Here is a 24892-nt window from a genome sequence, read left to right as displayed (position 1 = left end):
TTTGAGCACTGTAAGCACTTCTGCATCATCTGGCCTCATTTTGATCTTGAAATTGACCTATTATTTATTAATAAAGAATGTTCAAATTCATGGTCAACCTTAATTGACATGTTTAGTATAACATTAATATCCCTTGCTACACACAATGTTTATCCTTGCATTGAGGCTGTCTATGATCACTCTCAACACCTCTTTTTCACCTGACCTCATTTTTAGCTCAGCTGTTTTCGGAGAAAACTCCGAGGTATTGTCATAGCCTCTTCGCCGTCCGACTTCCGCCGTCGGGGCGTCGTGCTAAAACCTTTACATGGGCTCTAAAATTAAAGTGCTTCCACCTACAACTTTGAAACTTCATATGTACATGCACTTTGATGAGTTCTACACGCCACACCCATTTTTGGGTCACTAGGTCAAAGGTCACTGTGACCTCTAATATAAAACTTTAACTTTGCCTCTAACATCATAGTGCTTCCACCTACAATTTTGAAACTTCATATGTACATGCACCTTGATGAGTTCTACATGCCACACCCATTTTTGGGTCACTAGGTCTAAGGTCAAGGTCACTGTGACCTCTAATATAAAACTTTAACTTTGCCTCTAACATCACAGTGCTTCCACCTACAACTTTGAAACTTCATATGTACATGCACCTTGATGAGTTCTACACGCCACTCCAATTTTTGGGTCACTAGGTCAAAGGTCAAGGTCACTGTGACCTCTAATATAAAACTTTAACTTTGCTTCTAACATCATAGTGCTTCCACCTATAACTTTGAAACTTCATATGTACATGCACCTTGATGAGTTCTACACGCCACACCCATTTTTGGGTCACTAGGTCAAAGGTCAAGGTCACTGTGACCTCTAATATAAAACTTTAACTTTGCCTCTAACATCACAGTGCTTCCACCTAAAACTTTGAATCTTCATATGTAGATGCACCTTGATAAGTTCTACATGCCACACCTATTTTGGGTCACTAGGTCAAAGGTCAAGGTCACTCTGACCTCTAAAAAAAAAAAAAAAACTCTGACAAGCTTTCACAGCCGAGCGTGGCACCCGTTATACGGTGCTCTTGTCATCTAAACATTGACCTACTTTACTTAGGACTAAGTCAGAAGTTTTAAATAAATTCTTAGTTAACTCAAATGATACGCTTTGTCTTTTATCCATGCCACACTCTGCAAAGCTTTTATACTTTCATGGATGATGTCTATGAAAACTATCAACACACACACATCACCCTTTACCTCATTTTGACCATGGCTTTGACCTTTTTTTGGACTAAGACTTAAAAGGACTAACTTCTTTATTAACACAAAATTGCAAGTTTTGCCTAATGTCAATTTGCTTGCAACTACATTTCAATTCTTGCATTTATTTTATTTATGGACACTCAACTTACTCTTATCAACTGATCTCATGTTTACCTTGACATTTAACTACTTTTGGACTAGTTCATAAGGTTAATGTTCTTGGTTAACCCTATTTGACTGTTAGGTTTACATCAATGCCACTTACACTAAAGCGTTTATTCTTTCATCCAACACTCACATCATCAAACCTTATTGTAAACTTGACAGTGTTGGCAAATCACATTGATACATATTAACAGCATGGTTATAATATATGCCCTCTGAAAGTATAACGCATTTTGTTTATAACATGGTCTTGTGGCTTGGATCCAGTCTAGCAAACTATTGGGAGTTAAGTGTGGTTTGAATGGATTGAGGTAGTGGTTAACAAATGTACACATTTTACAAACAGGAATTTTCCATTCATACAGCATTTTTAGATTAGTATCTTCATTTGTCATGCTGAGTCCCTGGAACCTTGATTTAATATTTTTTATCTGTATCTCTCTTGCAATGCTAGCCAGTTTGAAGCAACACAGGTGTTGTTCCCCTTCAGTGTTAGGGGGCAGGGAAGGGTCGATATCAGATGGCCTCATTCAGGCGTACAATGCAGCGGAAGGCATGCGGGCGACTCTGGTCCAGCAGAGGCAAAAACTTGTAGCTGAGAGTCAGACTGGAGACCTAGATGACAAGACTGATCCAGGTTGGCTTGCAGCTCATTACGTTTTGAAATTTAATTTTAGTATACTGTTAGAAATTTGTATCAAAAAAAGAAGAAAAGAGTTCACTTGGAAGTATTGTCCCGAGATAGTATGAAAATGTGCTTCATTTTCAAATATTGAAAACGAATAAAGCTTATTATTATGATGCTTTTTATTTAGCCAATTCTTTGATGTTTTTTTGCGTCTTAAAAAAAAAAATCAAAGTCAATAAGAAAAATAATAAGTAGAATTGTTAAAAGAGGATCGTTTGCAGTAAAAATGTATATTTTACATGTGACGTTAGAATATATATTTAATTTTGTGATGTGTGGCTCACAATGGCCACATGTGTCATTTATGTCATATAAAACTGAATGCAAGTTTTCTTTTAATCACCAGTAGCAGTGTAGTGTTTCAGAGCTCCGTCCGTGGGTTTGTCGGTATACCAGTTAATTTCCGATCAAAAACTCGTCAACAATTTGACCGATTGGCTTGATACTTACCATTTGCATTGGCCATGGACAGTAGATGAAGTCTCTTGAAGTTGGGGTCACTAGGTCAAAGTCACAATAAGTGTTAAAAATCGTTTCAGATCAATAACTCATCAAGAATTTACCAATTGGCTTGATACTTCACATATGCATTGGCCTTGGACAGTAGATGACCCCTATTGAAATTGGGGTCACTTTTTTAAAGGTCAAGGTCAATGTGACTTTTAAGTGTTAAATTGGTTTCTGTTCAATATGTCATCAAAGGATTGAGTGCTGGGTGTCCAGGCCCTGGGGGGGGCATCTATAGCCGACTTCCGAACTCTTTGTATCCTTGGTTGTATGCTAACTTATAAAATTAATATTGACTAGAGTAAAGAAGTATGTAATTACAAAATCATAATTTGATCATTTGTATATGTATGACATTTCTGCTTTCAGTTTTGATCTGCAAGGAGAAAGCATTGTTTTTACTGAAATTTTCTGGGCTGACTAAGACACAGATTAAGCATGAGGTATCACAATCTTTGGACCATAACACAGTTTGAATTTATTGTTAAGTGTTGTTAATTTGATAAGTACACTGTAGGATTGTTAGAAATGGAAGATACAATATTACTTGATTTAAAACAGCCAAATCATACAAATCTGTTAAAGGAAAGACTAAATAGTTTAAATGTTCACAATGTTTTGGCTATATTATTAAATATCACATGTTTTGAATTGCAATGTATTTGAATTGCGATGAATATCTATATATCTTTGGTGCTTGTGTAACTTCATGCTATCTTTAATTATGCTTGCACTTCTGAAAGCTCTCCAAGGTGCGTTTCTCGAAGAACATCAAGAAGTTGTCTCGGCTGTCTTCAAAGGCAGGAAAGGTGAGAGACTTAAGCAAAATGTATATTAATCTGTAACTCTTTATAATGTCTGTTTTAAGCAGCTGGATTTTGAAAGACCATTACTCTGCTGAAAATTTGCATCAGTTTGTTTATGACATGTACAACAAAATGTATTAAATGATAAAGAGTAATGAAAGAGAACTGTGAAGAATGTTGTACACAAACTACACATTTTTGTTAGTAGGCGCATGCTTGTTACCAAATTTATCATAAGTGTCTAACCATTTATTTTTATTCATTAGGAGCAGAAATATGAATTACTAAATAACAAATACTATGTGTTTGATCAACACGAGTATAAGGGACAGTTTCACGTAAAAAAATATTTATTGACATTCAGTGTAGTTAAACACAAATTTCGGTTAATAATGCAATTAATTGATAAAGCGCAGCATTTATGTCACAAACAGCTTTACCAGTTAAAAAAGAAGCACTGGTACATGTGTTTCATTTTTAATATCTGATTCCGCAATGAAAACACTACAGATAAAAAAAATATAGATACCAGATATCAATTCATGAACATTGTGTTTTTTCTAACATAAGTTGATGTTTACCATGTGGTTATGAAATGATGTACGCATGCGCTTGTTGATTGGTAGTGATGTCATTCAAATTTACATAGTTCTGTAATAATTAGCAATATTTATTTTTTATTTGGTATGTAATCTACAAATTGTGTATTAATTAAACCCTACAAAACTTATTGTATTTTTATTAATTGATCTTATTATGCAGCTTTTATGGGACATCTCTCACATATTGTAATTATTGTAACAGTTTCTGTACTTATTGCAGCACGAGCTATCTGAGAAGTTCCCCTCATTTCGCCTTGTTCTGGAGTTTCTACAAGATCCAGCATGGAGCACAGAAAAGTATGTCAGTTTGACGTTTTAGCCTTGGGTATATTTCTTCTTTTAGCATCTGAACATCTTCACCCTTGGCTAAAGCATGTTAAAGAACCAGAGATTTTTAACTTGCAATCTTTATTTAGTTTAAACCTATTTATTTTAGCTTGATTACATTTGAAGCACTTACTACTTATTTGAAATGCATTGAGTCCATTTCCTGGGCCTAGAACCAGGACTTGGTGTCTTTGGGGAGATCTAAAGAACGCTCTTACAGTGGGGATCAAACCCATGTCCTTCTGGTGGCTTGGCGGACACCATATCCATTACATCATGGTGACTTAACCTTTATTGGAATGAAACTGTCATTTCACTTGACCTGATCCTTGTTTGCAGGGTGTAACCATACTACAGGTCATTTTTTCTGCCTTGGTCCCTGTTTGCAGGGTGTAGACTGTGATACAGGTCATTTCACCTTAAATCCGTTTTTCGGTGTGTTAAGTCTCCTACAGGTCATTTCACCTGCTATGATCTCTGTTTGCAGGGTATGCACTGTGATACATGTAATTGTCCCCTGCCGGTGAAACCGAAGGGGACTTATGGTTTGCGCTCTGTCTGTCAGTCAGTCTGTCTGTCACACTTTTCTGGATCCTGCGATAACTTTAAAAGTTCTTCATATTTTTTCACGAAACATGGATACATGGCAATATGGAGATTATGCACGTCATTTCATTTTGTTCCTATGTCAAGAATTCTGGATGCTATGGCAACAAATATATATTTAAAAAAAATATAAAAATCTGACAATGGTGGAGTTTCACCGGTAGGGGACAATATTGCTTGGCAATCTCTTGTTTCACCTTCTATGATCTGTTGTTTGTGTGTTTTGTCTACTACAGGTCATTTCACATGCTTATGATCCATGTTTGCAGGGTGTGTACCATGCTGCAGGAGCGCAGCCACCATGCACAAGCAATGGCTGATGTGTACGCCACCTGTACAGAGGTGATTAAAATGCTGTCCCAGGACCACCCGTACCAGGTATGTATCTGTTAGTCAGGTAGTTTGGACTAGTTATAATGTTGTTTTACTCTTTCACTGTGGATCACTAGTTATACTTTCAGGTACATAGTAAAAGGGGGATAGTATACTAAAATCGCCTTGTGCATCATGTTTTTTGTATTGAGCATATCTGAAAAACTTAAAGATTTGTCGATTAGAAATTGTTAAGGTTCATACATATCAATTGTAGGAAGTAATGTGCGATAGAACCATTGCTGTTGCAATCATATCTTTACAATGATAACCCTTTGTTTATGTAGGTACCTAAATTGTTTCAGGAGCATATCTTGAAAACTAAAAGAGTTATGAACTTGAAACTTAAAAGGTTGATAAATCTCATTGTGGGAATAAGCTGAGAATGCGAACCGTATCCAGATTAGATACTTGATACAGTTAGATGTTAATTGGAACAAAACGTCAAAAGTTAAATCTATCCTAGCAGGATTGTGTCACCCTGATGTTATACTTATTATTATGTTGTTTGTTTTAAATCTTCATCAACATTTGCTTTGTGAACAATCTAGAGGCCACATTTTCTACCAATGGCATATGATTTTCTAGTCAGATTCCTCGTTCAGGCGCTAAAACCTGTTTGGTTGCTCCATTTCAGATCCTGGTAGTTTTGTTCCTGCAGGAGTTGCTGAGTCAGCAGGATGGGTTTGCGCGCCACTACGCGGAGGGCATGGATGGGTGTGGGCTAGAATTGGAAGCCCGAGTCCGAAACAGGTTCTACACCTTGGTGCGAGGACTAACGGACGCCTTTCATAAGTTCAAGCGTCATGAGCTGGTTCCGTAAGTGTTTCCTGTTGAACCTCCTTAATTAAGAATTAAATGCTTTAATACCATGGGGACCGGTTTGAAGTTCTGATGCATAAGGCAAAAAAGTTAGCAACATCTCCACAACTTTTGCAAAACCCATCTTATCTGTAGATTCAAACGCATCTTATCTTATGATTCAAACCCATCTTATCTATAGATTCAAACCCATCTTAGCTGTAGATTCAAACCCATCTTATCCATTGATTAAACCTCATCTTAGCTGTAGATTCAAACCCATCCGATTTGTAGATTCAAACCCATCTTAGCTGTAGATTCAAACCCATATTATCTGTAGATTCAAACCCATCTTATCTGTAGATTCAATCCCATCTTATCTGTAGATTCAATCCCATCTTATATGTAGATTCAAACCAATCTTTTATATAAATTAAAATCCATCTGATCTGTAGATTTAAACCAACCCAATCTGTAGAATCAACACCATTTTATCTGTAGATTCAAACCCATATTATCTGTAGATTCAAGCCCATCTGATATGTTGATTCAAACCCATCTGATCTGTAGATTCAAATCCATCTTATCTGTAGATTCAAACCTATGTTATCTGTAGATTCAAACCCATCCTATCTGTAGATTCAAAACCATCTTATTTGTAGATTCAAACCCATCCGATCTGTAGATTCAAACCCATCAAAGCTGTAGATTCAAACCCATCTTAGCTGTAGATTAAAACTCATCTTAGCTGTAGATTCAAATCTATAGTAGCTGTAGATTCATTCCCGTCTTATTTGTAGTTTTAAACCCATCTTATCCGTAGATTAAAACTCATCTTAGCTGTAGATTCAAACCCATCCGATCTGTAGATTCAAACCCATCTTAGCTGTAGATTCAAATCCATATTATTTGTAGATTCAAACCCATCTTATCTGTAGATTCAATCCCATCTTATCTGTAGATTTAATCCCATCTTATCTGTAGATTCAAACCAATCTTTTATATAAATTAAAATCCATCTGATCTATAGATTCAATCCCATCTTATCTGTAGATTTAATCACATCTTATCTGTAGATTCAAACCCATATTATCTGTAGATTCAAACCCATCTGATCTGTAGATTCAAATATATCTTATCTGTAGATTCAAACCTATGTTATCTGTAGATTCAAAGCCATTCTATCTGTAGATTCAAACCCATCTTATTTGTAGATTCAAACCCAACCAATCTGTAGATTCAAACCCATCAAAGGTGTAGATTCAAACCCATCTTAGCTGTAGATTAAAACTCATCTGAGCTGTAGATTTAAACCTATTGTAGCTGTAGATTCAATCCAGGCTTGTTTGTAAATTCAAAACCATCTTATCTGTAGATTCAAACCCATCTTAGCTGTAGATTCAAACCCATCTTATCTGTAGATTCAAGCCCATCTGATCTGAAGATTCAAATACATCCGATCTGTAGATTCAAACCCATCTTAGCTGTAGATTCAAACCCATTTGAGCTGAAGATTAAATCCCATCTTATCTGTAGCTTCAAACCCATCCAATCTGTAGATTTAAACCCATCTTATCTATAGATTCAAAGCCATGTTATCGGTAGATTCAAACCCATCCTAGCTGTAGATTCAAACCCATCTTAGCTGTAGATTCAAACCCATCTTATCTCTAGATTCTAATGATGTGGAGGTCATGTATGTACCAATGTTACCTTCATTCCAAAAATTATAGTCCATAAGTATCATATTTGATTATTAAATTTGAAGTGGATAAGCTTGTTCACCAAGATTAGTTGGGATTACCAAAGTCTAGAAAATTCCAAAGTAACTCTATTTGACAAAGATTAAAAACAAAACAAACAAAAAAATAACTTCATTATATTCTATCATTACATGGCTTCTTTACATATCTACTTCAGGAGATACCACTCTGCATACTACTATGTGCAGGCTGCACTGCTTCACCTCCTGGATATTCACTGGCAGGTAAATACACATACCAGTATGTCTTTAATTGATATTTTATTTGTTTAAATTGTTCTGGTTGGCTGGCAGTCCAGCAGGTTCTCAGCGTCCAAAAGAACACTGTATGCCTCAATGTCTGACTCAAATACACTGCAACGCCGATATATCGCGGACCGGTATATCGCGTTGTCCAATATATCGCGCTTTGGCTATGGATCCCAAAATTCCAACAAGCATGATCACTAAATGACATGTTTTAATCTGAGAATTCGCTAACTTAAGCAAAAAACCAGTTCTACCTAGTATTAACACCCTATATTTCGCGGCTTACTATGGCACACAGTGAAGCGTGAAAAACAGTCGATAAGTGACAGCGTTGTTTGCACTCGGACGGGGTTGTTTTTAACACTTAAGAAATGAGCGATTCGTGTCACTGCATAGGTAATAATGGCAGTTTACTGGTATATAAAGCGTTAAATTTCGCAACTGGTCATTCTGTCTCTGTACACGAAATAAATCGCAAATATGGCTACGAGCAATAGTGTCACACGCAAACGTAAACAGTTCTCGATTGTTGAGAAGATCGAGATTATAGACAAGATAAAGGCTGGTCAATCCCGTACATCGATAATAAAGGAATTTGGTGTCCCCGAAGGTACGCTAAGAGGGTGGCTAAAAGATGAAGAAAAGCTACGAACAGCAATATCGGAAATGGACACCCCAGACCAGAAACGCAAACGGTTTAAGGGTGCTAATGATACTGAACTCGATAAGGCAGTAATAACCTGGTTCACACAGGCGCGTACCGAAGGTATGCCCATATCTGGCCCCAATATACAACACCAGGCCCTAAAATTCAACAAAATGTTACACCCTGAAAACAACTCGTTCGAGGGCAGCACCGGATGGTTGCGCAACTTCAAACACCGCCATGGTATAAAGCAAGTAACCATCCGGGTGAGGAGCGTTCTGCGGACACAGAAGCGGCTGAAGCGTACCCGGAAGAGCTCCGAAAAATGATTGAAGATCAAGGTTACGTGGCGTCGCAGGTATATAACTGCGACGAAACGGGACTCTACTACAAAATGCTACCCGACAAAAGCCTCGCACAGTCGAGTGACAATAAAACAACACTCGGCTTCAAGCAAAGCAAAAACAGACTCACCGCTCTGCTATGCTGCAACGCGTCGGGTTCCCACAAGCTCCAGCCCCTGATCATCGGGAAGTTCAAAAACCGTGTTGCTTCCACCATGTCAATCTAAAAACGCTACCAGTCCACTAAGACTTCTGTAGTTAAAGTTTATCTTTATGAAGCTTTTTTGGCATACAATCTTCATTGAGTTTGCCTAAAGCACTTCTAAATTTTGGCATTCAATTATACAAAATTAACCGTTTCCCTATGAAACTCAAAAAGATTAAATATTATTTTCATCAAATTTGGTAGCAATGCTTGTGGGTATCAGATTTCAACCAAGTTTGAATACCAGCCCAATGCTCATAAAAAATATTTGACCTTCAAATTATCCATAATTTGCAAAATTAATTTTGGTAGCTCTCTAACTTAAGACCAATCTAATCTATTTCTCAGCTTATTTTTGTCATTTTATATCAGATAGATCATAAGCGTTTGTTTGACTGGCTCCAATAAATTGTATACTATATATAACTTCTGTATGATGTGATCATGGAATAAAAGTTATCGACCAATTCTAGCTGTATGACATTAACTTTGTGACGCAGGAATGCAAAGTTTACTCACACATTTTTCAAACAACAATCCATGAATTCCAGCCGTACGACCTTGAGTTTGTGACTCGTATCCACCTGCCAGAGCTGCTCTCAGTGGTTGCCAAGGAGACAGTGAAGATGCGTGACTGTCGCCTTGAGGAGCTAGATGAGGTAGAAGAGCTGCGGGAGTACACGCAGCACATGACTTGGTTCGAGGCCTGCAGCCAGGGCTCCTTCCTCAAATGGTACAACACCAAGGAGGACCAGAATGAGCAGCAGAAAAAGGTGGGTAGAAAAGTTGTGTTGATTTGTTTTTATAACTCCCGACAGGCGTAGGGATATAGAATTGGCATTGCCAGCAATCCGTCGGTCTTTTACAAAATTGATTTTGTGGGCGATATCAATTCAACGAACATGTTTGTTTTGTTTTGTTTTCACTGTTGTTGTTTTTAACTGTGTTTCAGTCATATGAAGGTGGTCAGTTAACATTATCATTCTTTTTCAAACAACTACATACTGTGAAACCATTATTATTCGTCAGACATTAATTTTCGTCTTTTTCGTCCTTCAACCGATGGACGAATTCAAGATCCTAACGAACAATCATGTCCCATATTTGAAACAAATAAGACTGAATTACCGTAGACATGAGGCATTTAAATCCAGCGTAATCCACGCATATACACAGGGCTCGAAATTAACACTCGCACACTCGCAAAAATGCGAGAAAAAAAGATTGCAAGGTAAGTTATAAGCCACTAGTATTTTTTGCAAGTAAAGAAATAGTGAAAAAAACTAGTTATATTGCTAAATGCGTTCGACGGCGTGAACGCTAAACCGTAGGTCAATTTTTTTAACGTCCCATTACCCATATGCGGAAGCGCGCAGTTTGTAGACTGGTATACTTATAGTACAGATACTTGGATGGTATTGATACAAAGAACATGAAATAGTCGACTATTCACACTCTAGTTAAATCCGGTTTTGACACAAAGGGATGTACAATATACAGTGTACTGATAATTGACATTTCCTGTAAAACGCGAATGCAATAAGGCTGTATCGAATGCGTCGATTTAGTTTAGGTATAATAGTGTTGATTAGCCCTTATTGTTAACAACTTTATTACCCCATAGTGTGTATTGTGTTTTTCAGGGTTGTTGCAGATTATACAGCCAACACGCGGCGAATCCGGATTAAAGACAATACTATTAAACGCAATTTAAATATGACGATGTGTGATCAACACCTGACTGAAATATAGTCTGCGCTTTTATTACAAATTAATAAAGAACATATTGATTTGTGTTTGGTTGTCCGTGATTGTAATGGAAAAAGACTAATTGGCTTCGTTGTTTGAAACACTCGTTAACTGTTATTCAGTCCCACTTATCCGCTAATCATAACAAAGAACGTGTCAATGACATAAAATTATAAGGGACAGTTACATATCACCTGAAATAACAGACTTGTTAATTGGCATATGCCAAACAAGGCCACCTCCTGCAAGTGACTACCAAGTGTCACCCCTTTTTCCCCAGCACGATTTTTTCGCAACCGCGTATTACATGTATTACAAACATAACAAACAAATCGGACGCTTTTTTTTTCAAAACCAGAAATGGACGAATTTAAGTGCTGACGAAATAGTCATTTTTTTAAAAAGGACGAAATTTCGTGCTGACGAAAATAAATGGTTTCACAGTACATATAAAATTGAGCGCGCTGTCATCCAAAAGTTGTTTTTAGGTCATTTGAGCAAAAAGTGCTCCTGGGGAGCTTTTAGGATACCTTGTTGTTTGTCATCTACCTGGCCATGCATCGGTTAACTTCAACAAAATCATATTTATAATTGACAGGATGTTCAGATGTTCATTGCCCGGTTTTGTGACCTCCTGGAGGTAGAGGTCAACTGTGACGGCTGTAATGTCACGCTACCAGGTCGCAGGTACAGGTGTCTACAGTGCGTAGACATGGACCTCTGTGCAACATGCTATGCAGGTGAGCAGTGGTGCATTTGCCTCAAGTGTCCTCTGAGCTAAGCATGCGAAGACTGCTTTTTGTACACAACCGGTTTTACCGGAGGGGACTTATGGTTTGCGCTCTGTGTGTCCGTCAGTCAGTCCGTCAGTCTGTGAGTCTGTCACACTTTTCTGGATCCTGCAATAACTTTAAAAGTTCTTCATATTTTTTCATGAAACTTTAAACATGGATAGATGGCAATATGGACATTATGCACATCATTTCATTTTGTTCCTACGTCAAAAATTCTGGTTGCTATGGCAACAAATATAAAAAAAATATATAAAAATTCTGACAATGGTGGAGCCGGTAGGGGACATATATTGCTTGAAAATAGTCTTGTTAAACATGGGCTGTGCTCTGTGAAAAGGGGGTTTAATGCATGTGCGTTAAGTTTTGTCCCAGATTATCCTGTGCAGTCCGCACAGGCTAATCAGGGATGACACTTTGCGCTTTTATGATATTTTTCGTTTCAAGAAAGTCTCTTCTTGGCAAAAATCAAGTTTTTTGGCGGAAAGTGTTGTCCCTGATTCTGGGAGGACACTTTATGCACATGCATTAAACCCCTTTTTCACATAGCACGTCTTATATGTTTTCTTTGTCTTAAGGAAGTATCTTCTTAGTGAAAGTCAAATAAGGCAGAAAGTGTTGTCCCTGATAATTCGGGACAACACTTTACACACATGCATTAAGTCTTCATTGTGCAGGGCTCAACATTAACGGTTGTCCTATTGCCCCTGGCAAATAAAAGTTGGGTCCGGGCAAGTTATTTTATAATCTTTTATAATGCCGCCCAGGCAAGTGCAAAAAAGAACGAAGAGCATGTAATATAGACTTTCATTAGACTTTAATTGCAGTAATCATTTTATGTTAAATGTTCAAAAAGAAAAAAGGTTTTGTAGTGTATCATTTTGATCTTTATTAATAAATATGAGGTTTACAGTTAATGTGATATTTCATGTTTGGGCAAGCGGTTTTACGTTCAGGGCAAGTAGATTTTCTAAATACTTTCCCGGCAGGGTTTCTAAGTACTTGCCCGACAGGGCAAGTTGGTTTTTCGGTTAATGTTGAGCCCTGTTGTGTTGACATTAACCTATGGGCAACATGCAAGGCAGGTGAGATGTGGTCTGGTATATTCATGTGGTTACAACCTGAATGTTGTGCACATTTTTAAAAGTTGTTTTCTATGCACAAGGTACAAAGTGAACCTCCTTTAACTTGTTGAGATTAACTCGAGATTACACCCAAATGACGCAAATGCTTACTCGGATATTTATACCCCCATTACCAGGGATCATATTTTCCCGCAACATCAATCGGTCCGGATATAAATGGGGAAAAGTATCCGAAAATGTATATCCGAAACATGACAAATTACGTTAAAATATATTTCATTGATTTTGCCATTCATAAAGGTGGTATAATACGTGTACAAGTAAAATTTCCTTATGCATGTTTTTTTAAACGGAACGAGTTTTCTCAACTGGTTTTATATTTGGTATTTCATTGTTGTTTCGTGTGCTGTTTTATCAGACTTTTTTCATCGTTGTCAATATTATTAATCTGTGTAAGTCTATACCGATGTTTTAAATTGTTGTCGACTCGATAATAGCTTACTAACATGCAACGAACCAAACAAATGTCTGTGCGTAGATTGGCTTCTGACAACAACAAACCAAATAATTAAGAAATAATTTGTTGTCAAATAACCCACGGCCGATAGTTTAGATGCGTAGGGATTTAATCACGAGAGCGAAGCATTTGAAACCACGCATCTAATTTTCCGGTCGTGAGTTATTCAACAACAAAGTATAAAGAACACGAATTATTTCGATTCTAACACGGTTTTACTAAAGATTTATTCAATGTATATGATTTTTCTTGTGTACAATTTTATGTGAAGTTCCGCCCATAAAAATAACTTTCGGCTGTTCTGTCGATTAGATCCGCGACTTTCATTCATAATTATACCGGATTATTACGCTGGTGGAAAATGTATCGGCATGTTTTGTTTAGTTACAGCGCGTGCATTCGGACGCGTCTTTTGGGATGCGTCTTTAATCCGCTGTTCACAAGTTTTTGATTCTTGGTCTGACGTGCAATAAACCGGTCCTGACCGGTTTAGAGACTGCAGCGGATGGTTTATCACACCTTATCGAGATAAGAATGTCATTAGGGTGTGTTAGCATGTACACTGTGTATTCGATTTCATGACATGAGAATTTTAATAGCAAACAGAATCGGACCGACTGTTTGGGATTTTCAATCGGTCTTTCATGACCCCAATCGGTCTAGGACCGACAAAACCGAAAAAAATATGATCCCTGCCCATTACCATTACTCTTGGTCCTCATTATACCCCTATTACCATTGGTAATGGGAGCTATATAGGAGTCACTTTGTCAGTCTGTCTGTCTATCTGTCGCGAAATTTCATCCGATCTTCACCAAACTTGGTCAGAAGTTGTATCTAGATAATGTCTAGGTCACATTTGAATATGGGTCATGCCGGGTCAAAAACTAGGTCATGGGGTCACTTAGTGCGTTTTTAACCGAAAGTTTGTCCGGACCATAACTATGTCATTTATTGTTAGATTTTAAAATGACTTGGTACATTTATTCACCATAATGGGACGGTGTGTTGTGTGAAAAAAGTATGTCGATATCTCAAAGGTCAAGGTCACACATGGAGTTCAAAGGTCAAATGCTTGTCCGGGCCATAACTTTGTCATTTACTGTGAGATTTTACAATAATTTGGCAAATTTGTTCACCATCATTGGACGGTGTGTCGCGCGAAAGAATTACGTCTATATCTTCAAGGTCAAGGTCACACTTTGAGTTCAAAGATAAAAAATGGCCATAAATGAGCTTGTCCTGGCCATAACTATGCCATTCATTGTGAGATTTTAAAATCATTTGGTACATTTGTTCACCATCATTGGACAGTGTGTTGGGCGAAAGAATTATGTCGATATCTCCAAGGTCAAGGTCACACTTTTAGTTAAAAGGTAAAAAAAGGCAATAAATGATCTTGTCTGGGCCATAACTATGTTATTCATTGTGGGATTTTAAAATGACTCTGTACATTAATTTTGTTCTCAGGCATAGTGTCATGTGAAAGAATGCAAGAGTTCAAAGGTCAAAATGGTTATAAATGATAATAGCATAATAATTCTTTAAAATCACCATAAATTAGATTCTCTTGTTTTGTGAAGATAGCATGCAAAATAGTCTGTGTCAGTGCGGCATGTGGGGGTATACGTAACGTCTGTGACAAAGCTCTAGTTAAATGTTGTTGTTTTTTAAAGTTATCTTAGGTTTTTAAGTGATTTGTACTTCATAAAGAAAATTTATTTAGAAGGATTATACTTTTTATCCCCTGCTAATGGTGGACGGATATAGAATTTGCGTTGTCCATCCATCTGTCTGTCATTAAACTTTGTAGGGCTATATCTCAGAAACTATATAAGATATTGACATGAAACTTCATGGTTGTATAGATATCAATTAGGAGAAGTGCCTGCACAAGAACTTTAACCCTTCACTTTATTCATAAGAGTTATTGCCCTTTGTTGTGTTTTTTTAATGTAACTTTTCAGGGCTATATCTCAGATACCATGCAAGACCATGCTTAAAAATGAAACTTCATGTGTGTATTGATATTAATGAGGAGAAGTGCCATGCTTAAGAACCACAAACCTTCACTCTCTTAAATAAGAGTAATTGCCTTTTGTGGTGTTTGTATGATGGAACTTTTCAGGGCTATATCTGAGATATGATACAACATTTCAACATGAAACTTCATGGGTGTGTAGAAAACAATGGGAAGAAGTGGCATGCACAAGAACCATAACCCAACACTTTCTTAACTAAGAGTTATTGCCCTTTGTTGTTGTTGTATGATGTTACCTTTCAAAGCTATATCTCAGATTCGCAACAAGATTTGAACATGAAACTTCATGGGTGTATTTTTGTGTGAGTGTACCTTATATCAAGGGATTTGCAACCTTCCATAAACAAAATTTATTTGGCTGGGGATATCAATGCAACTAATTTGCTTGTTTATTTTTTAGAATTTCATTGATGAGTGTTTATTGTTAATAATCTGTTTATCTATTCAGGGGGAGTTGAACCAGAGAAACACACAGATGACCATGATATCATACACATGGTGTAAGTTCTGTACATTTCTAAGATGGGGATTTTGTGTTGTCTTAAAGTGCAATCAAGAAGCTTTATATATGGTTTGTTTTATAATATTAAATGGTTTGAAATATAGTCTATCAAAACGGATTGCATTATATAGTCACAAATTTTATACATGGATTAGCCCCATAGACATACGCTTCTTTTAAAAGGATGCATGTTGTCACTTGATACTCATTTAATAAGAACTTGTACATGTAAGAAACTTATGTTATATTAATCTCAATTCAAATAGCTTAATGGACATAAATGATGTCTACTGTATTCAAATTAAAATACTTTAATTATTCATTATAATATTAAGTACTTTGGGCATAGTTAAACTCAAACATATCAGCCCAGAAATATTTTAAATAGAAACTATATATCAAAGATATGTTTTACATTAATGCTTATCAATGATTCATTAGTTCTTTGTTTGTATAACCTTTTAAGTTGCACCCAATATTAAAAATGAAAATTTGACCGTTTTTTTCACTTGACATTGGGGAATTATAATGGGGTTGTTGTTTTTTAAGATTATAATATACCAGATCATATGATATTGCTGTTTGTTATGTTTTATAACCCTTCACCCTTAAATAGATGCCTGGAAATTTCCACTGGCAGTCTTCAATGACTGACTGTTAATTAAATGTTCTATTGCATAAACACATGTTAATAAATGGATTAGTGGATTTCCCAAAATCTGGACAAAGCGTGTCATATGCAAGATCACAACAAGCAACATGAACCTGAAACATGTACATGTAAATTTATCTTAAATGGGCTAAAACTATGAAATACATATATATATTTATATATATATATATTAGTTTTTAAACTGTGCATTGAAAACTATACATATATAACGTAAAAATTAATTGCATGAAAGGCGGTGCCTACTATAATATTAGAATATGTGCATGCATCATGTTTGGTTTCATAGCTTATTCATTTTTATACAGATTGATGTCAAACAAGTAACAAATACTATGCCTTGTCTATGATTTTCATATATTCTTCAGGTACAAGTGTAACAATTGCCAAGCTTTCATTACCGGTACTCGGATCCACTGCAATGTGTGCGAAGACTTCGACCTCTGTCTCGGATGTCATCTCAAGCAAAATCTGCCCAAAGGGTAGGCAGTCAATATTTTAGCCTCACTCTGTGAAAAGGGGTTTAATGCAAATGCGTAAAGTGTCGTCCCAGATTAGCCTGTGCAGTCTGCCTCAGTCTAAGAGAGTCTTCCTGTAAACAGAAAATACCATAAAAGCGGAAAGTGTTGTCCCTGATAAGCAGGTGCAGACTGCACAGGCTAATCTGGGTCATCACTTTACACACACATGCATTAAACCCCCTTTTCTCAGAGCACGGTTCATTTTATATAGCCATTTCAGTTTTATAATCTCAAATAATTTGCAGTTTTCTTTACTGAGGTGAGCTAGATATCAGTTACCAATGACAAGTTCATCTTATAAAATCTTTACTTTTATTATTACATGGATTGATTGTGTTCATCTTCTTATGTTATTTTTAGAATCCTTACTTGTCTTTACCCCTTTCTTTACCTGGTTTTCAATGAATTTGAAAATCCTGGTTATGAGATTGGGTAAGAGCGGGCAGGCTGTGATATACAGTGTTTCCTGATTGATAACTTAAGTTGGCATTGACCAATCTTGTAGTAATGCATCCTTGAAAAGCAATATTGATATTCTTAATAAAAGTATGTTACTTTTGTTTTTTAAGGCATGATGCTGCGCACCCAGTGACCAAGTTCCATCAGAGAAAATGTAGGACACACTTTTAATACTTATAAATGATAGTTTTGATTTTTGTGATGAATTAGATTATCACATGGTGATGTGAAGTGTTAACATATACAAGCCATTGAACAAGAATCTGATACAAATGCATTACAAGGTTAGTTATTATTATATAAGCTAGGGGTATAAAGAAGAGGCGAATTAGGAATTATTTTTTTTAATGGGCTACAATAAAATACAAATATGAAACACTGAGCTTAACACTACAAACCTACATACATGTTGCCAGTGATGTGAGTAAAATGTTCCTCAAGTTAAGCTATCTGCATAGTGCAACAAGCTTATATAAGTTGGGAAAGTGATTTTAATGTCATAAATACTGACCTGTTATCGTATGCTTATACTTTCCAAGGGGAAATAACTCATCCGAAATTTTAACTGGGAAACCGCCATCTCAATACCGTAATACAGGCCAGGTTAAACATAGTGCAATGCAACCTTGCCAAAAATCGGTAACCAACCTTCAATATTCTTTCCGGATCAACCAGGTGTATACATGTCTTTTACGGCTCTGAATTAAAATATTGTTTTTCACTTGGTTGATTGGGGTTTTGAATAGATAAATTGTGTTATTTATCTTTTTATTTCTCATTCGGATTAATTTGTGTGGATTTAATGGATTTTGTTTCATTTGTAAAAGGTAAGCCATGCTTGTTTTTATCGAACAATGGTTTATTTCTACCATGCTGGGTGTTTTCAGGCGCGAACAACCACGTGCAAAACGTGCTTTTCTAATACATTACTAGAACGTGCAAAGCATGTTCTTCTAATGTGTTACGAGATCGTGCAAAGCGTGTTCTTCTATTGACAGATTGTTTATCATTTGCCATTGTGTGCAATAATGATTTTAACGTTCCGTATGACAATCTAATTGATCATCATTTTATTTTTCATCTGTTTTGAATTAAACTTTTGTTTAATTTATGATCTACGGCAGTATTATTATAATTTTCATTATGGTAAAATAATGATTTTATGTGCCGTATGATAATCTGGTCTGTGACCAGTTTATGGTTGAATATGCTTTGCTCTTGTTTTTCATATATTCGACTACATGATGGTCGCAGAAACAAGAGTGGATAAATACCCGGTGACTTCGCAGATCATGGATGATAGTTGCAGTATCAGTCACCGGGTATCGGGCACGATCGCGACCGTACTATGCTAAGTCTCTTAGACAGTCAACATCAGACCATATGGCGACACCCGTCAGCCGCTCTTTGCCCGATGGCATTGGTCAAGGACATCGACCAATGCAGGACCATTTGGCATCCGCCATACGGTCATTATCCGGTGACAACACTGGTCATGATATGACCGGTACGTCACCGGGGACGTTGATCACGGACCATTTTTCGACATCTGACCGGCCGGTCCGGTCACCGGTCCGGTCCAGTCATTGATCACCGGTCCGGTCACCGGTCATGTCACCAGTCCGGTCACCGGTCATGTCACCGGTCCGGTCATTGATCACCGGTCATGTAACCGGTCCGGTCACCGGTCATGTCACCGGTCCGGTCATGTAAATGGTCCGGTCACCGGTCATGTCACCGGTCCGGTCATTGATCACCGGTCATGTCACCGGTCCGGTCATTGATCACCGGTCATGTCACCGGTCCGGTCACCGGTCCGTTCCGGTCACCGGTCATGTCACCGGTCCGGTCATGTCACCGGTCGAGTCATTGATCACCGGTCCAGTCATGTCACCGGTCCGGTCATTGATCACCGGTCTGGTCACCGGTCAACAGTCATCAGTTAGGCCTGCCACCGATTAACACCAGTCACCGGTCAAGGAGAAGAACTCGGACTTCTTCATTGAATTATTCTCCTATTCGTCGTCGAATACATCGTCTTCATCAAGGATTAGACATCGGACAGGCTCTTCTTCGTCGAGCAGTTCTCATCGTCGCGGCTCTCGCACGGAGACGTTATTCTAGAAGATCTCGGTCTCATCGCAGCCGATCCACATCTCGACCGATCCAGATCTCGACATCGCAGGAAATGAGGACGTCGTCAACCTTCACGTAGACATCAGCGGACTTCATTGAGCACAACAGGATAGTTATCGAACATACCTCTCCTTCATTGAGCAGTTCTCGGCGTTGATACGCTGGTAAGCGATCACGTCAATGCTCACGGAGACAATATTGTAGAAGACAATATTTCCAGCGTAGCCGAACAATATTTCGGCATCGCAGTTATATGGATGTTGCCACTTCTCACGTAGGCGTTAATGAACCTACTGGTCATATCGACGTTCTCCATTTTATTCCTTTAGGAATATCATGTCTCCATTCCACGTGTGATGGTTTTTCTTATGGCATCCACACATGTTGCAGTCACCGAGCCGTAGTTGTATACGAACACTAGTTCGTTTAACTTTCAGGCATCGGGATAAGCTGTTCTTTTCTCCACTACGACTACAAGGACACTTATGCCTATTAATACTGATAATCTACCGTTGCTTTCAGGTTAACATTATCAGATGACTTCGTGGATGGTCATTCTTCTGCACCAGATATTTCCATTCTGACGCAGTTATATTATACCGGTCCCGATCACCGGACATCGGTCACCATTCATCGGTCATATCACTGATCACCGGTCAGAATAAGTGATGTCTCATCGCCATCGGATTGGATTTTTTGGCACGATCTTCTTTTCTGAGCAGTGCTTGACATTGATATCAGACCATATGGATTCCACCATTTTTCGGTCTTTAACTGGTAACGTCACCGGTCATATTATGACTGGTCTGTTCACCTGGCTACAGTTACCGGTCATTGACCGGTCCGGTTCGGTCGCCAGTTACCAATTACTGGTATTCCACTGTGTTTTCATCGGTCAATTTTTAGTGTCACGGGTATCGTCTACATTACCTAGTTGTATACCCCTGACTATGATTGTTTTGAATACTATATTTTATGGATTCAACAATCTACATGACTTTTTGTGTTTTTCAATACTGATGTTCTACTGGCGACGGTTACCAAATCATGCTATATCTGTTATTTGTAATTCTATCTCAACCGGCTACATGCAGGCTACTGGCCTTGCAGATAGATCGGCTGAAGTGGGCTCGGAGACTAGCATTGAGGTCGAACATTACTATTTGACCTCTATTAATTTATGTTTGGGACCCAAAGGATGAATTGTTTTAACCGCCTTTACCTGTCGGCTACAGACTTTGCTGTCAGTGTCACGGAACAGTTGGGACACATTAATGACGCTAGCAGGATTAGCAAGACGACATTTTGTATCGACTTCTGCTTTTCTATTGCTCCTACCACAGTGCATATTTTCAAGCTACTGGAATCAACAAGAGTTCTGATACAAAGGATTGCCTATCAGATTGACCGCATAGCGGCTACAGTCTTGTAGATGGCTTAGGACCTATTGAACTCAGATCTTAGATCCTAGGATCTGGAGGGACCTCATCTTAAAGTTATTCTTCTATTACACTTCTGGCCATAACAGGCTGTCTTCCTATAACTGGTCGTATTCCTTTCGGAATTCGTCCCGGTTATAAGTCTTGAAGTAAATGGATTAATCAAGTCAGAATTTAAGACTTCCATGCATTCTACCGGCAAGCGTGGACCGGCTTAAGGTTACTCCTAGGGTTTTCACCTTTTTCTGCCATCACACCTCCGATTCCGGAGGTACCACTGTCAATCATATTTCCGTACTTCGCAAATCGATGACTTCGCGACCTGTATTATCCAGGATTTTAAAGGCGCCTGTTACTGGTTCAAGAAGAGGCTATATTCCGTAGATAGGTCATAAACTTATAAGTGTTAAACACTGTCCTATTCTACCAATTTTCAAGTGTGTTTGGAGTGGGAAAGTTCGGCTTGCCGTGGTTTATTTGCCCACCCATCCTTGACAAATGGTTCCGGTCACCGGTCGGTATTTACCGGTCCGGTCACCGGTCCTTCTGCTGAGACGTCTTTTCTTACGTCCGTTTCAGCTTTATTTTTAAGATAATTGTATTAATCTCGGGATTATGCAATGACACAGATTTCCATCTTTTTGTCATTATTTACCACTATTCAGTGGTGTCTAGACTAGAAGATTATCTTGGCAAGAATATAGTTTATTCTACCACAACCTTCCTTACATCTTATACAGATGTGAGCAGAGAAGGTTATGGACGATCACATAGAACAACGTATCTTGATTTTCTCAATTATGTGGTATCCTAATGAATATCACCTGCACATCTACATCTTGAAAAGCGAAAATTCTTTTTAGCTGTTTTTCATTTACAACACATTTTCACGATTCCTTTGTGATGGTTTCAACTATCACACATCGGTCGTGGTTTACTTACAGACCCGGAGGTGATCATATTATCACTCCTTGTAACTGGAAATCAGGAACTTATTCGTTCTTTGCAAGAACAACAAATTTTCTCTATCGTCTTACTCATACCAGGTCGTCTCAACGCCCTGTTGGACGTTTTGTCCTGCAGTTCTTTCTTTCGAATTATTTTTCCGTTGGGTTCAAATAATGTAATTGCGCATGCGCGGCAGTGAAGTTGCATGGTGTACATAGTATATCAAAGAATGTTGTTTATCATCAAACGCTAGTAATTAGCGTTATGCGATCGCATATCGCAGTGTATACCGGTATGCTGAACAACGTCAATAATGCAGTTCACAGAATCGATCCAGCAGGGTGTGCGATTGTCATACATTCGTCCATTGACATAAACTGGAATATCTTGCCTTCTTGGTGAGTTTTTGCAATAACTGAGTTTTTGCCATAATTTTATGCAATATACTTAATGAACCATGGGATTATGGTTCTACGACCTTTTAAGTCTCCTGTACAATTATTTTCAAGAAACTTCTTCACAGGTCAAATATCATATCTCAGAGAGACATATTTTTACTGATCCAAACATGTGCCACTACATGTCTGGCCATTAATAACTTTTAGTTATCTCTACAGAAGAACGTTTTTCTGTTAGAGTTTCAATCCTTGTTACTTGTGCAAGGATAATTCCATCAAAACTGTATAAAGGTTCTATGGAAATTCATTTTTTACTGGGTATTCGAGAGCATAGTTATTACCTTAATCACTCTGCTAGATACATAGAGGTTTTTCTCATCTTTTTCTTGATGATAAGAAATTTGTTCTTTTCTTCATCAAAGGATAGAGATTATGCTTTCGTATACCTTGTTTTGTGTAAGTCATCGCAACTCTGTGCTTTCTTACCTATTTTGGAACTGATCCAAACTATGGAACGTCAACACTATGTTTTTCGTTCCTTTACCTTCATAAGCGGTTTTGACTTGTGTTACATGTTGGGATGCTTAATGAGCTCCCTATGAACCTTTTTCATCAGGCTTATTAACAGTTCCAATATAATTTTAAGACGGTTTTCCTTCTTATTATGGCTTTTACCATACGGAGAAGTGAAATTCATGCTTTTTCTGTTGAATACGACCAATTCCAGTTGGATCTATTGTCGTTTTCACTTTGTTGTGTCAGCCAGGATTCCTTGCTTAATATCAAGTCCTCTATATGGCTTCTACCTTCAAGTTTCCAAGTTTTTCTTAAACTGGTAGTCATGAAGATGAGGATAAACTTCTTTTGGCAATCAGGGCTTTGAAGTTCTATCTCAGCAGTGTTAGTCGGAAGTCCATTCGAGGTTCTCAAAAGACACTCTTCATTTCCCCAAAAAGGGGGGGAGATGTGTCTGCGGCTTCTATTTCTCGGGGTTAGACTTCGACTAAGGAAAGTTACTCTTATCCAATCTAAGGATTCATTCCTTTTTAGGATCTGACCGCATGAATTAAGAGCTCTGTCTGTTTTGTGGGCATATATTAATCACACCCCACTTTTTGACGTGCTCTAAGCTGTTTACTGGAGGAATCCGACCACCTTTGTCATCTTTTTATCTTCGTTTTCTGAAGTGCCAACAATATAATTTGTATATGTTTGGGCTTGTTGTGGTTTCACTAACGGTAGTGTCTTCTTTACGACATAGACATATTACTCTGTCCGAGAAGTCATAATTTATACCGTTTTAACGAAGATTACTTGATATCATTAGCTTATAACCCTGTTTATGGGTTCTACTGTGTTGGGAAAATATATACGAACCTTCCCACCGCAGCTGCAAAATCAGCATACGATAACAGGTCAGTATTTATGACATTAAAACAAATTTTTTAAATAAAATTCATTTTAATTATTAAATACTTACCTGTTATCGGTAAGTCCCACCTCCCACCCCGCTATTCGATTAATATTTTTGTATATATATTGAAAGAATATTGAGGGTTGGTTACCGATTTTTGGCTAGGTTGCATTGCACTATGTTTAACCTGGCCTGTATTACGGTATTGAGATGGCAGATTCCCAGTTAAAATTCCGGATGAGTTATTTCCCCTTGGAAAGTATAAGCATACGATAACAGGTAAGTATTTAATAATTAAAATGAATTTTATTTTAAAAATTTGTATTAAAAACAAACTCTGTTGTCTATAACTGGAATTCTTACCAGCTTTAAATATGATAGTTTTGACATGATAAATCTGATTGTGACACTATGTATGTAATAAATTTTAGCCGGGCCATGAGAAAACAGGACTTGATGCATGTGCGTAAAGTGTTGTCCCATATAACTGCACAGGCTGTTCTGGGACTTCACTTTACGTGCATGCATTAAGCCACGTTATATCAGAGCATGGCTGATTTTGTTGTTCCCAGTGAAGACGTCACAGGAGACGGACTCGTTGATCCAGGCCTACATCCACCAGCACGTGTGGATGCTGTTCACTCTCTTAGCCATCTCCATGGGCGACATGATCTGCACGGGAGATTCCGGTGCAGGACATGACCAGGACTACACCAGCCTCGCCACACAGATACAGAACCAGTGCATCGCCATAACAACTGACTGCCTGAAGCAGGTACCCGTGGAGGATGAAGGTGGGTCAAGGTCACATAAGTTTTTGAGTCATGATCACAGAATGTAGGTTTCAAGGACGCAGAATTGTGGGTCACCATATATTTCAAGG

The 24892-nt window shown here is 37.9% G+C and overlaps 1 protein-coding gene across 4 annotated transcripts in view; it reads left to right on the top strand.

Moving 5' to 3' along the window:
* The window catches only part of LOC127868799 (zinc finger ZZ-type and EF-hand domain-containing protein 1-like), a 108649-nt gene that overhangs the window by 48101 nt on the left and 35656 nt on the right, over positions 1-24892 (top strand). For all 4 annotated transcript variants that reach the window (XR_008044252.1, XM_052410874.1, XM_052410873.1 and 1 more), the window contains exons 38-50: positions 1915-2061; positions 2989-3062; positions 3363-3428; positions 4248-4324; positions 5230-5338; positions 5970-6151; positions 8054-8120; positions 9891-10112; positions 11687-11828; positions 15971-16022; positions 17063-17176; positions 17785-17828; positions 24582-24803. Coding sequence is in view for 3 of the 4 variants with exons in the window: in XM_052410874.1 (XP_052266834.1) it covers positions 1915-2061; positions 2989-3062; positions 3363-3428; positions 4248-4324; positions 5230-5338; positions 5970-6151; positions 8054-8120; positions 9891-10112; positions 11687-11828; positions 15971-16022; positions 17063-17176; positions 17785-17828; positions 24582-24803 (1518 nt within the window). In the remaining variant the exon portion in view is untranslated. The remainder of the gene's footprint in view (positions 1-1914; positions 2062-2988; positions 3063-3362; positions 3429-4247; positions 4325-5229; positions 5339-5969; positions 6152-8053; positions 8121-9890; positions 10113-11686; positions 11829-15970; positions 16023-17062; positions 17177-17784; positions 17829-24581; positions 24804-24892) is intronic.

Source organism: Dreissena polymorpha, chromosome 2 (assembly GCF_020536995.1).
Source record: "Dreissena polymorpha isolate Duluth1 chromosome 2, UMN_Dpol_1.0, whole genome shotgun sequence".
Taxonomy (NCBI): domain Eukaryota; kingdom Metazoa; phylum Mollusca; class Bivalvia; order Myida; family Dreissenidae; genus Dreissena; species Dreissena polymorpha.
This window is presented reverse-complemented; position numbering and strand designations above follow the sequence as displayed.